Here is a 15,512-nt window from a genome sequence, read left to right as displayed (position 1 = left end):
GCCCACCTCAGCCTCCCAAAGTGCTGGGATTACAGGCGTGAGCCACCATGCCCGGCCAAGATCTATTTTTAAAAACTGTTACTGAAACAATAGGGATTCAGTCTAGATTCTGCTGCATGCCACACAGAAAACCAATCACTGAGACAATCAGTTTTTCCAGGGAAGAAGGCTTCAATCAGGTGCCAAGGAGATGGGAAATCAGTCTGAAGTCTATCTCCTACACCTACTAAAATTAGGGGGGTTTATAGCAGGAAAGAAATGCAATCATATATGAGAATACAGAATTTAGGGAGGGGTAAGGAAGAGCAGTTAGTCAACAGAAAGCAGGTAGTCAGTTAGGTAGTCATGATAGGTGAGCGTTCTGGCATCTCATCGTCCAGATGTGGTGATCTGGTAAGTTACAGTCCCTTGATACTATCTGGGAGGCCTGATGGTTGGTTTCCTGAGAAAGGAACTCAGATAAGACAAATGTAAATGTCTCAAGTTTTAAAACCAGGAGGGTCAATTTCTATGTTTATTCAAAAGAAATCATAAACATCAGTTCTATGGGACAATTGGCCAGTTTCAAAATCATTCCATGGCTCTCTATTGTCTTTAGGATAAAGTGTAAGCTCCTTGTCATGTCTTATAAGAAGTTCCAAGACCACTGTCTCTCTGCAACCTCTTTTCTTTCTGGGCCTTGACCCCTCTCTGTGCTCCATCTGGGCTCCTGGCATTTATGTGAAAGTGCTGTGACTTTGCCTGACTCATCTTTGCACAGGTTGACCCTTCCGTCTGGGATGTTCCCCTGGATCACCTTCACTTGGCTCATCGCTATGCTTCCTTCCAAACTCAACTCAGATGTCACCTTCTACAAAACCTCCCTGACTGCCTCAGGTCAGGTAAGGTGACTCTCCCACCATGAGTTCTCATGGTTTTCTTAGTATCTTAAGACATAACATTTATGCACATTGTAGTCATTTGTTTGTTTATTCAGTTTCTTATTTGTGAGATATTTCAGTTCAGAAGCCACTCCTCAAACCTAGAATACAACATGCATTCCATAGACACTTTGCAACACCCATCTGAAGAATAAGTAAATGGATCAATGAATGAGCAAAAGAACCAACAAATAAATCAGAAAATATAATTCAGGGACATTTTAGAGGCCCAATCCTGACATATCCAGGTAAGGCCAACCTTGTGAATAAACAAGATACATGGAAACAGGTATAATGTGATTTTTGCAGACAGATGTAAAAGGTTTGTCTGGCAACATATATAGCTATGCCAGTTTATTTGAACTGTGTTCTTAAATATTCAGAGTGAGGGAAATACAGACTTGGTGCAGAGAGAGTAAATTAGGAATTTATAATGGAGAGTGGGAGTTACGAGAGGACCCATATAGTCAAGGCAGCATATAAGAGCCCTGATGCCCAGCAGGGAGAAAAGGGGGAGGAAATGCTGGTGGCTGGAGCTACCTGGGCAGAAGGAGGAGGACAGTAGATGGTTAAGCATATTGGCTCTCAAGTCAGAAGGTCTGGGGTCACCACTCACGTGATGGTGACCTTGGAACAGTGAGATAACTATGTAAGTCTCTGTTTCCTCACATGTAAGAGGGATGAGTAGTAGTATTACTCATGAGACTACTTTCCAAAGATGAAAGGAAATAGTTCGAGTAAAGTACCTATCCTACAGTAAAGTCTTGAAAACAGTAGATGCTGTTATTAGGAAGGGGATGTGGATTAACCTCCCCTTCTTGGCCTTTATGTGTTCCTACCAACACCACTAATTGCTCTGGAAGGTTTATGAGTCTTTACACACAGAGCGACAGCATGCCTCCTGGTACCCTCAGCATTACTTTGCTTACCCCTGGCTTAAAGGTATAGATCTTTATTAAAGTACTTAGGCCCCAAGATGAAAGGGTATAAAATTGAATTATTCCGCCTGAAGAAGATCAAATTAAACTTTTATAACTTAAAAAGACTTATCTTGACTAGTTGTTCTTTATTCTGCCCAAAATATGTTTAAGTTTCTGGTTGATCAATATTTAGTCTAGATCTAAGGAAAAAACATGAGGGCATTAAGAACCCTAATTGACTGCCAAAAGAAGTTATGAATGCTCTTTCTCTGAAAGTATCTAAGTGAAATAACCACCTATAAGTACACATTGGGTTAGGCTGCAGTGAAAAGATATTTCTTTTTTCTTTTTAAATATTAGGAAATCCTTTAGGGACTATGATATAACAAATGTAAATTGATGGGCACGATAACTCAAGGAATTTCAGTCTGTTAACCTTTAGAACCATGGCTTTTATATTCAGAATTGTGCTCTCTCTCTCTTTCTCTCTCTCTCTCTCACCAGCATATGTCAAACTCTAGTCTATAGTCTGCAAAAGAATCACATTAAGATTAAGATTCAGGTGGGAGCAGTGGCTCACATCTGTAATTCCAGTACTTTGGGAAGCTGAGGCGGGCAGATCACTTGGCCAGGCGGATCAGCCTGGGGTACATGGTGAAACCCTGTGTCTACTAAAAATACAAAAAATTAGCCAGGCGTGGTGGCACGGGTCTGTAATCCCAGCTACTCAGGGGGCTGTGGTGGGAGAATTGCTGGAACACGAGAGTGAGCTGAGTGAGCCGAGATCGCACCATTGCACTCCAGCCTGGGAGACAGAGCGAGACTCCATCTCAAAAGAAAAAAAAAAACAAAGGGATTCAACGTAGTCTACAAGAGTTTCATATGAAGATTTTTAAAACGCAGATTCAACCCAAACCTCCTGAGGTCTGGGAATCTGTGTTTTAAACAAGCTCCTGATACAATGTATGAGAATTGCTGCTTCCGAACTTGGAGTTACCCAGGGAAAAAAGTTTTATATAACTCCTTGAATGCCAAGTACTGTCCCTCAGGAGGCAGGAAATTAGTCCTGAGAATTTCATCCTCCCTTTCTCAGCTAGTTCCAAAAACAGTCCTGGGCCCAGGCTTTGAGGCTCAGCCCAGGTGTTGTGATGATGTATAAGAAGCCAGTTAAAGAAGCCAGCTCCTCTCTGCAGCTGCAGCCCTGGCTGTTGCCATAGCCACTGGCTGACCAGTAGAATGGTCAGTTCAAGATGATCCCACAAGGCAATCACAGGATGAACCAGCTGGATTCTTGAAGTGTCCTTCTAGGTCTATAAATTCCACTGCTAAATTCCTATTGCCCTGAAGTAGCAGCTTCTCCACTTCTTATGAACTACATTCTACTTACAGTTACTCACCTATACACCTGCGCTCAAGGCAAATAGAAAGGAAAAATGAAGCACAAATAACGTGGCTACTAGGCAAGTAGGAAAATGTTAAGTTTTCTCTTTCAAATGACTGAAGAGCACCTGCTGTGTGGCAATTCCAAATCTTAAAAGAAGGACTGCAAAGGCCTGAGTATCTCTCTGTTGGCTACTCTCCCCTGCCAGGGTGTACAACTATCAGATATGCCAAAAGAACACATCAGAATGGGACAATGCAGGGCTTTGGTAATATATCATCTTTCCATGGCTGAGTTTTGTGTGGTTGGATGGGATGGAAGCAAAAATAATCCACTTGATTAACAATTCAGCGTCCTGAGAAGACCCCTCCAGTAGGGGATACTTTCCATCCTTCCCATCATTATGAAATTCAATCATATAGAGAAATGGGGACCTGCATAAATTTAACAATGCAATATAGACACATATTTTCAACAGCAAAGGGGGAAGTCTCCTTTTCTTTCTGCTCGTTAAAGACACATACTAACACTGCTTGATAAAGAGCCCATCACAAGTGTTAGGTGGAGAAAGGAAAAAGCTTAAATGTTTGTACATCTTTTACCAACTTTCTGGACTCACAGTCTTTTTTAATCTCCCAAGGAAACCCCAGCACACCTGTGTTCCACATAATAGCAGCTCTTACCCAGCAGGTACACTGAGAGAAAGGAATCTGTCAGCACACTAATAAGATCCTGACAAGGCAGAGAGGAAAGGTTGCCAGTGCCATAAGAAATACTGTCTCCAGGAAATTAAAAGTGTTCCGTAGTGCGCTTGGTGTACATCTGTTTATGTTCTTGTTTCCTCCACTGGCAATTGCTCCTGTCAATCCATGAATTCTGTACTATGAACGAAACAGAAAATTGCTTCAGTAGTACAGTCCCAGCTGGGTGTTAAACCAGCAGTGTGGTGATATTAGACTCAAGCTTAGATGCTCTTGCTTTACACTTCTTTGAGCTAAAAAGAAAATAAGGTAATGTCAACAACAAAAAAAGAGACAAGTGGTACTTAGGAGAAAAGTGAAAAAAGTAAAAACCATTTGCTTGATTTTGTATGTGTGTGTCTGTCTGTGTGCGTATATGTGTGTTTGAAAGCAGGTGGGGAGTTTCTAGAAAAAATATAGGATATGGAGTCTCAAGATCTCTCTTTTACCCCAAAGACCCACCAGCTAACAAGGATCAAGGGAATAGGTAGGAAGAAACAGAGAAGGCATGGTTGCTAGGAGGTTAGAGGCAAAAGGAACACCACAGACACTATAGCATGCTGCGCCTTTGCTGGCAGACAGCTGCTATCAGTTACTAAAACTGCCATCATGTATTGGAGGACATTAACTGTCCACCAAAGTCAGTCTTCCCCTTCTTTCATTGTAGCTGAACACATAGCTGTTCAGCAGAGAACTTCATTTCACAGCCTCCTGGGCAGCTAGAGGTGGCCAAGTGACTAAATCCTCACCAGTGGAACACGAGGGAAGTGACAAATCCCACTTCCTGGTCTGTGCACTTCTCTGGGTGTGCCTGACCTTCTCACAAGCTGCAATACCGACACACCTATGACCAGCATGGACTTGCTGAGAGCATCACACTCTGAGGGAGGTGGGAACAGAGATGGAAGGAATCTGTGATCCTGAATGGCCACATGGAGCAAATCTAATCTGAACTAAGAAAAATACATTTCTATGTATTTTGGAGATTATGTTTTGAGGCCTCTTTGTAACTAACATAGTTTTCACCCTAATACACATTATAACATTTTGAAATTAAAGTCTGAGAATGGAACTAAAATGCCCTCAGAATATAGTTGTTTTCTCTGTTATCAATCATCCCAGATTTCCAGAAGTATTCAGTTTTAGAGGCAATAATACTATGATTATTTCCTGAAAGTTCACACAAGACAGCTACATTGATTAAAAGAAGGAACATTACATTTTTTTAAAAAATCATCCTAAATTTATCAAAAGTAGAATCAACCATAAAAAATTATAACTGTCAAATTTGTGTTAGCCACAAATGTGTTCAGCCACCATAGCCACAGGTGAAAGCATAGGTACTATTTGGGGCTAAAATTGTTGCCCCCCAAATTCATACGTTGAAGTCCTAACTCTCACTATCTCAGCATGTGGCTGCTGGAGAAGGGTCTTTAAAGAAAAGTAAGGTTAGCCAAGTCAGGCAGATCACTTGAGGTCAGGAGTTCAAGACCAGCCTGGCCAACATGGTGAAACCCCGTCTCTACTGAAAATACAAAAATTAGCTGGGCGTGGTGGTGTGTGCCTGTAATCCCAGCTACTCTGGAGGCTGAGGCAGGAGAATCGCTTGAACCAGGGAGTCAGAGGTTGCAGTGAGCCGAGATCGTGCCACTGCACTCCAGCCTGGCAACAGAGCGAGACTCTGTCTCAAAAAAAAAAAAAGAAAGAAAGAATGATAAGGTTCAATGAAGTCATAATCTACTATGATGGTGTCGTAAGAAGAGGAAATTAGGACACAGACAACACAGACTGAGGGACAACCATGTGAAGATAGGAGAAGACGGCATCTACAAGCCAACAAGACAGGCCTCAGATGGAATCAGTCCTGCTAACATCTTAATCCCAGACTTCTATCCTTCACAACTGTGGGAAAATACATTTCTGTTGTTTCAGGCCACTTGCTATGGTTCTTTGTGTGGCAGCCTGAGTAGATAAATACAAACAATAAATGTTAAATACTTTTCTTTTGTATCAGAACCAAGGAGGGATTCTCTGGGTTGGTTCTCTGACAAAAAGGAAGAAAGAGAAGGAAAGCAGGGAGGGAGGGAGGGAAGGGAGGGGGGGAGAGGGGAGGGGGGAGGGGGGAGAGGGGAGGGGGGAGGGGGGAGGGAGGGAGGGAAATATTATTTCCAGCAATTAAAATCTTCGGGTGTTTACAAGTCACATGCTTTGATTATATTTAAATTCTAAATAATTCTACTTCCCTTCCGTTTAGACGCATGCTTCACATCATCTTCAGAAGTAAACTCCAGATAAAGACTTAAATATAAGAGGTAAAAAGCTAATAAAATAAAATGTGGGAAGTCATTGCAGTCTATGAGTAGACAAAGACATTTCGAATATGAAGCTAAATCCTCAAATCACAGTGTCACAATTAGATGGGTTTAACTTCATCGAAATGAAAGATTGTGATTCAATAAAGGATATCCTAGAAAATGTGAACAAACTAAAGAAAGTATCTACAATAACTAAAGTGAAAGGAGATTAATATACAGAATATACCCCACAAACACGGGAAAAAAAGCAACAAAACTCTTTCAAATCAACAGGAAAACAATGCAATCACTAATAGAAAAATAAATAAAGGAACAGGTAAAGCCCAATTGTCTAACAGGTATATGAAGGAAAGTTCAACACCATTAGCCACAGAAAAACTAAAAGATTAAACATCAGTGAGATTCTACATTATTCATTAGAATGGCAAACATTAGAACACTAGATAATACCAAGTGTTGGAGAGGAGATGGAAATGACAGAAACAATTGATATGTTGGAGAGAATACTCTTGGAGTGAACAATAGATACTGTTAGAGGGAATATAAACTAGTCCAGCAGTTTTGGAAAGCAATCTAACAACATTGGGGAAATTAAGTACAGAATCTCATATGATCCAGCAATTGACTGCTGGGTGTATGTCTCAGGGATACTCACACAGATTCATAAAAGCACATGTTCCAAGAATATTATTTGTAGTATGGAAGTTAGAAACAATGTCCATCATTAGGGGAAAGGATTAGTAAAATAAGATAGAGGCATACTATGAAAATATACAATTACCATCCTGCCTTGCTTAACAACAGTAATATATAATTGCTTAAAGACTGTGAGTGGGATAAATGGATAGCCTTTAATCATTAAAGAAAAAATAATTGATAAAATGTCTCTCGTTTTCCTTTTCTCTCTTGTGAGTTGCTCCTTCAAACACCCATCTTTTAAAACATGAGAGATATCCAGTTTAAGACTCACCATGGGCCTCGGCTAAATCTTCATGAATTTGATGAGGTTAAGAAAGCAACTACATTTCCTAAGAAAGCAACTATTTTAAAAGAGCAAACCTGGGTGTGGGGAGGGATTAGGAGTAGAGTTTGGGATGGCAGCCTCAGAAGGACAAACTTAGGCCAAGGTGGGAGGGAGTTGGGGTGGAGACTGAGCTTCTCCAGTTGGAGGTCTGGAGCTAGGACTCTTCACTGAAACCGGAGAGAAGGAAAAGGAGAGAGTGAGGCTGACTTTTTAACTGAACTCCAAAATTCTCTGAGCAATAGAATGGGCCTAATATGTACCAGGTGGGATTTAATTTTAAATGAAAGAAAAATGTTTCAGATAGCAGGGACTGTTAAAACATTCAAATTGAATGTTGTGGATCTCCTGCTGTGTTGGTTTTCAGTATTTTTTAGAGCTTTGTTATCCAGTATTATAGTCCAATTTAGGCTAAGGAACATAATAAATTTCCTAAGAGCTGTAATTTGTGTTTTCATGTGCTTTCCCCAAAGTATTATCAACTGCTATTTGATATCCTGTCCTTTGGGCATATTTTTGTTGTTGTTGTTGTTGTTAATGATGGTGGTGCTTTTTTGTTTGTTTGTTTTAAGAAATGAAAAGATTGGCAAGTCCCTGGAGAGACATTATCCCCCCACCCCCCGCCAAATTTTATCTATTGCGAACAGCAGAAATACCAGCATGTTCAGATCTAAAAGCAGTCTGTTTCTTCTCCAGATGAAAAAAAATCTACTTCTTATGACTCTGGACTTAAATTTGACTTTTTAAAAATAAGAAAAATTAAAGAAGGGTAGGAAATATTGGTCACATCTCCGCGTGATTCTAGGTCCTCACTTCTGCTACCCAGTAATTAAAATACCCTGCGTTATCCTTTAGAAATTACACGCCTGTCTCTTTAACAAACTGTAAGAGAGAAGGGGGCGGGTCTCGGGAACGGCGAAGGCTCTGATTGGCCCTCCTGGGAGGAACTGGGCGGTAAAATAGCCCTTCTGTTACTGTCCGGGGCTGCGGGGTGAGAGGCCAGGGCCGAGAAGGGCTTCAGGACGCGGGAAGCGCACTTGCTTCAAGTCGCGGGCGTGGGAACGGGGTTGCAAAACGGGGCCTCTTCATCCGGGTGGGTTAAGGGCCCTGGCAGCTTTTTCGCGAAGGCGCCATGTCCTAGCAGTTGGGCCGCAGTGGGCCCGAGGCCCACTCGGACCGCCGAGACGGCTCGATGGCCTTGGAGCTGGAGGAAGGGGGATACCTGGGCGCCGGCCGCCGCCCTCGCAACTCGGCCGAGGCCCCTATCTCAACCTAGTTTCTCTTTTTCCCCTGTTCTGCAGGCTTGCTTCCGGCGTCATGGCTCAAAGGGCCTTCCCGAATCCTTATGCTGATTATAACAAATCCCTGGCCGAAGGCTACTTTGATGCTGCCGGGAGGGTGAGTTTAGGATATGTCTGCCTGCATCCCTGCCTCTCCCCACGGTGTTCGGAAAGGTGCTCATTTTTGCCTGAGAGAGTTGAGCATCCCCCTTTAAAAAAAATACATGATTCGACGATAAATACGTAAATTATTTAAAAATACATGTTAATATATACACATTGAGCTCTAACATAATGTTAAATGTGTCATTGTTAACATTATTAATTGAAATTCAATTATTGATAGTATAAATTTTAAAAATTGGCAAATATGTAGTTTACTATGTAATTGGCATTTTTTAATGTATTTTGGTTTGCTTCTTAAAGAGAGGTGAAGAATCCTAACGGTATTCACATGTGCCGTGTTACTCCTTTGTGATTATACACAAGTGCGGTCAGGGTAATGATGAGAGCAAACGGTGGTGTATGGTAAGGAAGTCTTTAAACTGTTAGTGCTTAGAGAATTTGGGGACATGGGAAACCTGAAGTTCTTTGTACCGGTGTCACTCCACAGGGCATATCCACAGCTGGAAAACAAAAAAAAAGAAACTTGTAAATTAAACTGGTTAGCATGTCACAAATCACTGTGCAAAAGAGAACCTGGATGTAAAATACTAGGGGCCTGTGTTTTCTCATGCCTCATTGGGTGAACATAATTGTTAAGAGGGAATACAGATATTTTTAAGAATACCTAGTTTTGGCTGGGTGCAGTGGCTCACACCATTAATCCCGACACTTTGGGAAATCAAGGCAGGAGGATTGCTTAAGGCCACGAGTTTGAGACCAGCCTGTGCAACACAGCAGGACCTTATCTCTACTAAAATTTTTTTAAAAATTAGCCAGGTGTGGTGGAAAGCTTGTAGTCCCAGCTACTTGGGAGGCTGAGGCAGGAGAATTGCTGGAGCCTAGGAGATTCGAGGCTGTAGTGAGCTATGATTGCACCACTGCACTCTAGCCTGGGTGACAGAGACCCTGTCTCTAAAAAATAAAAAAATAAAATTTAGTTTTGAAAATGAGTTAAGTTGGAAACAAGGCACACGCTTTAAAAATTTTACCGGTTTATTTCTTTGAAACTTGTCAGCCATACAAAAGACATTTTATGTGATATAAAGGCCTTACAGATTTCATCCCTGTCAAATTAATCTGTGGGTCTGATGGTTGTTTTTTTCCTTAAAACACTTGTCACATTATAGGTTAACTTGGGTCAGTAATGCAGGTAGGAGGAATCAAAGAGATGAAGAAGAGGTGTAGGGTAGAAGGCTACCAAAATGTATATGGAGTTTGAGTCAATCTGATTATTTTAAGACTAGTATTAAGCTGCCCAAACAAAGCTTTTTATAATTATCTTCAGGTCAGATGGATTCCCTTTGGCCATTTGGGCCTGCATTCTGCTTAGCTGTGCAGATTCTCAAGCTGAAGTATGTGTCTTGTCTTGCGGGTGGAGGACTTGCTGCTTCATGCTGACTTGGCAAAGAGAACACTTGAGGATTGTCCTAGTGACAGAAACCTTCAATAAAATGTAGCTATTTAGACTGCCTATAAAGTAACTGCTTTTTATGAATTTAACCCTTTATTTATTTATTTATGTATTTTTATTTTTATTTTTTTAGACGGAGTCTCACCCTGAGCCCAGGCTGGAGTGCAGAGGCACATTCTTGGCTCACTGCAACTTCTGCCTCCCAGGCCCAAGTGATTCTCATGCCCCAGCCTCCTGAGTAGCTGGGATTACAGGTGCACACCACCGCACCTGGCTAATTTTTTTTTTTTTTTTTTTTTTGTATTTTTAGTAGAGGCAGGGTTTCACCATGTTGGCCAGGCTGGTGTCGAACTCCTGACCTCAAGTGATCCACCCATCTCAGCCTCCCAAAGTGCCGGGATTACAGGTGTGAGCCACCATGTCTGGCCAAATTTAACCCTTTGTTTCTAAGGGGAAAAATTCACAAATTTAAACCCTGACCCAAGAGTAATAATGTAGTTTATTGCCTAACGTAGTTTTTGGACAGGTCCTAGAAAGGAAGTAGCATACCAGTTCTAAAATTGTGTAATGTTGAACACAGAGGATCAAACCCTGGAGATCTGTCCTCCTTAATTTCTTAACACAAGATTTCAGTAAGGAACTGGTCTGTTTTCTGGCATCTGTCAGAAAAAAATAGAAAAGAAAAAAGGACTTTTAGAGACTTCAGATTATTGCTAGAGTTTGAATAATTTGGTGGTGTACCACAAGCAATCAATATTCTCACAGAGGTCACCTTTATTAAATGCAGAATGTGCCAAACAGAAAGTAACTTCCCTTCATAAGGCTGAGAGATTCTCATTATTCTTGGTCTCTTGAAGGCCAGGCAAGATGATAAATTATATATGATCTATATACAGTAGATGACGTGTTCTCAATATAGATGCACTCTTCTATCTAGCTGAGATTTATAGGCCTTTTGTATTAAAATTGAAGTATATTTTATCCTACTAAATGTATTTTCAAGTCTGGTTGAAATCTTAACCTCTTTGCAGAAATCGTTAAATAATGGGAGTGTGTCTGTCAAACAACGTCGTTTCTTCTAAAGAGTGAAATAAGGGATCATAGTGGTGCTTTAGATTAAATAATCCAGATGTGGTTGAAAGTCTGATTTGCCTTATCAAGGATGCTCCTCCGAAGTGAATCTTAACGTATCCTTAAACTATTGTTGTTGTTGTTGTTAATTCTGATACTGCCTTCTTGCTGTTTTCAGTGTTAAGATTTTATCTCATTTTTAAAAATGAGATTCTGATGTGAGTGGTTAGGTTTATTTCTACAATCCTTACATGGTAAAATAAAATGTTTATACCCTTGTAACTTTCCCCCACATTGTTCTGAAATTTTAATTACTTTGTGAAATTCAAGTCTTAGAATCACAGCAAGTTCTTAAAATTATTGAGGGAGACAATAAAGTGAGTTTTTTGGGGTTTTTTTGTTGTTGTTGTTGTTGTTTGAGATGGAGTTTCGCTCTTGTTGCCCAGGCTGGAGTGCAGTGGCACGATCTCGGCTCACCACAACCTCCGCCTCCCAGGTTCAAGGAATTCTCCTGCCTCAGGCTTCCGAATAGCTGGGATTACAGGCGTTCACCACCATGCCCGACTAATTTTGTGTTTTTAGTAGAGATGGGGTTTCTCCATGTTGGTCAGACTGGTCTCGAACTCCTAACCTCAGGTTATCCGCCCCCCTCGGCCTCCCAAAATGCTAGGATTACAGGCATTAGCCACTGTGCCCGGCCTTCAGTGACTTTTTAAGACACTGATTCAGTGTGTGCAGAAGTTTAAAATTATTTTTCATTTGCCTTTAAGAAGAATAACATAATGATTGTGTGAGCCTCACTGTTTGCACAGCATCTGTGGACCTTCATATGGGTGGTACTAACCCCACAGCCCCAGCCTTAGTGTATTTTCAATCCATATCTAAACTATTACTTGCCTTAGACCCTTGATCTGCTAAAGAATTAGTAAAAATGTCAACATTTACATCCCTGAATGAGAAAGACTTGTGATACACTATCTCATTTAATCCCCAAAGTACCTTTTGAAATTGGCGTGGCAGTTATTATCCTGACTTTATGGAGGTAATTGAAACATAAAGAAGTTATGAGTTGAGCAAGATCAGCTAATAGCGGGTAAGGATGTAGACAGGCTCATTCATTGAGAAACATTTGTGAAGCCCGTATTCTCTGCCAGACACTGTGCTGGACATGGGTTTATGATGCTAAGTTTGATATTCTTTCTATTCTGCTTAAGGCTCTTGATATACATGAATTTGTTTTGCTTTTCTTTGGCTACTTCATTTTTTTTAAATCCTTTTTTTTAAATAAGAGCAATTAGATGTTTCTTTAGGGAATTTACCTTGCTGCAGCTTGAATACTAAAAATCCAGTAGTTTGAAAGCACCAAACATCTGATTTGTGCTTAATTTAATAAAAAGACTTTATTATAATATTGGTTTAAATAATAGACGATTACTATTAGGTGGAAAATTACTGTGAGCCAGTTTATCATTGGCAGTCTGTTTTAGTATTTAACTAAAAATTTTATGTAAAACATGTATAAGTTACAACGGTATTTTATAAATTTTGTTAATGTGATGTTGTTGTTTAAGAATAGAAAATAAATTGTTTAGTCTTCCAGGTACAAAAATATGTCCTAAGTGGAAAAGAAATACCTTTCTGTCTTTGATAGCTTATAGTCCAGCAAGCTGGGTGACCCACATTATTTTGATATTTGTTTTCCTTTAACATCTAGCTGACTCCTGAGTTCTCACAACGCTTGACCAATAAGATTCAGGAGCTTCTTCAGCAAATGGAGAGAGGCCTGAAATCAGCAGACCCTCGGGATGGCACCGGTTACACTGGCTGGGCAGGTATGAAGTGCTGACTGTGAGCTGGCATAAGCATTGTGCTTAAGAGCCAGAGCATTTTTCCAAGAGCTGTCTGTCTGAATGGTACACCCTTAAATGCTTCCTGCATCTGCATATGAGTAATTGCTTCTGGGAGAGTGCTGTGCCCTCAACCCAACCATGGTATCTTCTGGGTTTTTAATAGTGCCCTGAATTTAGGGTATGGTGAGCATATTCATGTAATTCATGCCTGACATTTGGATGGCTGCTATACTTGTGAGGAGAAAAATTGATTTTCAGTATCACATAGTTAATTTGCAGATGTAATTTCAGTGGGAAGAATTGGGAAGAGTTCCAAAATACAATGCCTGAAGCGGAGGTAATGAGGATTGATCTCAGGAATAAAATATGTCCAGAAGCATGTTTTAAAAAGTTAACCCGTAACAGGAATCCATACAGGGTAAAGTATTACTTCCATGAACTAATCCTCCCATATGGTCATTGCTGTTTGGTTTGCAATTGCTGCATTGCCAATCTCAATCATTGAGAGGTTGGAGGAGGTTTAGGAAGAAACAGTGTATTGATGTCAAAAAAAGGTGAGAAAGAGAAAAATCAAAGAAGAGGCTGGGTGCAGTGGCTCACACCTGTAATCCCAGCACTTTGGGAGGCCGAGGCGGGTGGATCACGAGGTCAAGAGATCAAGACCATCCTGGCCAACACTGTGCAACCCCATCTTTACTAAAAATACAAAAATTAGCTGGGCATGGTGGCTCGTACCTGTAGTCCCAGCTACTCAGGAGGCTGAGGCAGGAGAATCACTTGAACCCGGGAGGTGGAGATTGCAGTGAGATGAGATCACGCCACTGCACTCCAGCCTGGTGATGGAGCAAGACTCCATCTCAAAAAAAAAAAAAAAATCAAAGAAGAAAAGTTGAAGAACTGCAATTAATTTACCAAATGTAGAGAAACAAAAGACAGCTGTGTAATCTGGAAGAAAGCATAGTCTAGAGACTCAGTGTTTCCCATTCGCTTTAAAGAGTGGGCAAGGAGGAATAAGCTTGCAATCCAGGGAATTTTAATTTGATTTTAAGGAGTGGAATTTGTCATAAAAATGGCCTCATAGCAGAGATTCTGATTCAGTAGATCTTGAGCAGAACCCAGGAATTTGCCTTTTATAGCCATCAGTGGTCCTGATGCAGATGGTGATCTACAGACTGCAGTTTGAAAGCTTTCTGAGAGAAATTTATTAATAATAGCAATCTCTTATTAGTCTTCCTCTTTAGTACAGGTTGAGCATCCCAAATCTGAAAATCTGAAATCCAAAATGCTCCAAAATTTGAAGCTTTTTAAGCTCTGATGTGACACTCAAAGGGAAATGTTCATTGAGCATTTAGGATTACCGATGTTCAGATTTGGGATACTCAACTGGTAAATATAAGCCCAATATTTCAATATTTGAAATCCAAAACACTTGTCCCAAGGATTTCAGATAAGGGGTACTCAATCAATAATGACACATGATTCTATTTTTTTTTTTTTAACAAGGGTAGGGAAGACAGATTAAACCAGTAAAATTAAAATCTCAGGGACTTTTAAAGTCAATGTTTTGTAAAAATAAGACTGGACTAGATAATGTTGGACCATTTTATTGTTTTATCATTTTTATGGATTGTAGAAGCTTAACACAAAGTTAAAATGAGAATGAAATGACAGGATTTTGTTTCAAGAAGGAAGGTATAACAGCTGCCATTTATTATCTACTGTGTTCCAGGTGTGATGTGGTTGATAGATAATGTCATCAGTGAATGTTGAACATTACTATTTATTTAAAATTATCGTGGTTTGAACAAAACAGGACAAGCACAGCGCACAGTTGTCTTGAGTTTTCCTCTTGATTGCCACATTGTAATAATATATAAGGCTCAAACTTACAGATGTTTTTCTAATATATATGGAGTTTCTATTATTTTGTTATTCCTGGCAAAAAAAAAAAAAAAAAAAGATCACTAGTTAATTCTAGCACTGATTACAAAAGAATGACTTAAACTTTTAAATTGGCCATTCAGATGTACTCATATTATTATTGTGAGTTACTTTGCTTTAGGAGGAAAAAAAAAGGGGATTGATTTCAAGTTTGAATTAAGTTTGACAATGTTGGGAAGAGTCATTAGTCAGGCCCTTATATTGCTAGGGCTAGTTGAGAAACCAAAAGTTAAAAACTTTGGAAATAGCAAAGACATTTCACTCCAAAGTAAAATGCAAGTTTAATTTTTTTGGCTGTACAGGGTTTCTGGCTTCATCTTTGAATGCCAATATCCTTCAACCTTTTATCCTCAAGTATCTATGATACTCATTGCTGACTCCTGAAAGCAGCTTATATGGCAAGCATCTGAGGCAAATTGGCATACTAAGCAGTTCAGGATGTCCTTAGCGGCTGGTTGTTTTAAGATGTAACCTAAAATCTTCTAGATAAATTTGCT

General features: G+C 40.1%; 2 protein-coding genes across 8 annotated transcripts in view; one reads left to right on the top strand and one right to left on the bottom strand.

Moving 5' to 3' along the window:
• CPS1 (carbamoyl-phosphate synthase 1) overlaps positions 1-7,389 on the bottom strand; it is a 201,593-nt gene extending 194,204 nt beyond the window's left edge. The window contains exon 1 of one of the 5 annotated variants that reach the window (XM_063790722.1): positions 7,247-7,389. Coding sequence is in view for 1 of the 5 variants with exons in the window: in XM_001146604.6 (XP_001146604.3) it covers positions 7,247-7,249 (3 nt within the window). In the remaining 4 variants the exon portion in view is untranslated. The remainder of the gene's footprint in view (positions 1-7,246) is intronic. The other 4 variants (XM_063790723.1, XM_063790724.1, XM_001146604.6 and 1 more) reach the window with 4 other exon arrangements.
• Positions 7,383-15,512, top strand: part of LANCL1 (LanC like glutathione S-transferase 1) — a 46,086-nt gene continuing 37,956 nt past the window's right edge. Inside the window, exons 1-3 of one of the 3 annotated variants that reach the window (XM_009444197.4) lie at positions 7,383-7,563; positions 8,599-8,695; positions 12,939-13,056. In XM_009444197.4, the coding sequence (XP_009442472.3) occupies positions 7,544-7,563; positions 8,599-8,695; positions 12,939-13,056 (235 nt within the window). In that variant the 5' untranslated portion in view covers positions 7,383-7,543. Of the gene's footprint in view, positions 7,564-8,205; positions 8,391-8,598; positions 8,696-12,938; positions 13,057-15,512 lie in introns of those variants that run through there. The other 2 variants (XM_003309452.5, XM_003309451.6) reach the window with 2 other exon arrangements.

The sequence above is a fragment of the Pan troglodytes genome, chromosome 13, assembly GCF_028858775.2.
Source record: "Pan troglodytes isolate AG18354 chromosome 13, NHGRI_mPanTro3-v2.0_pri, whole genome shotgun sequence".
Classification (NCBI taxonomy): Eukaryota; Metazoa; Chordata; class Mammalia; order Primates; family Hominidae; genus Pan; species Pan troglodytes.
This window is presented reverse-complemented; position numbering and strand designations above follow the sequence as displayed.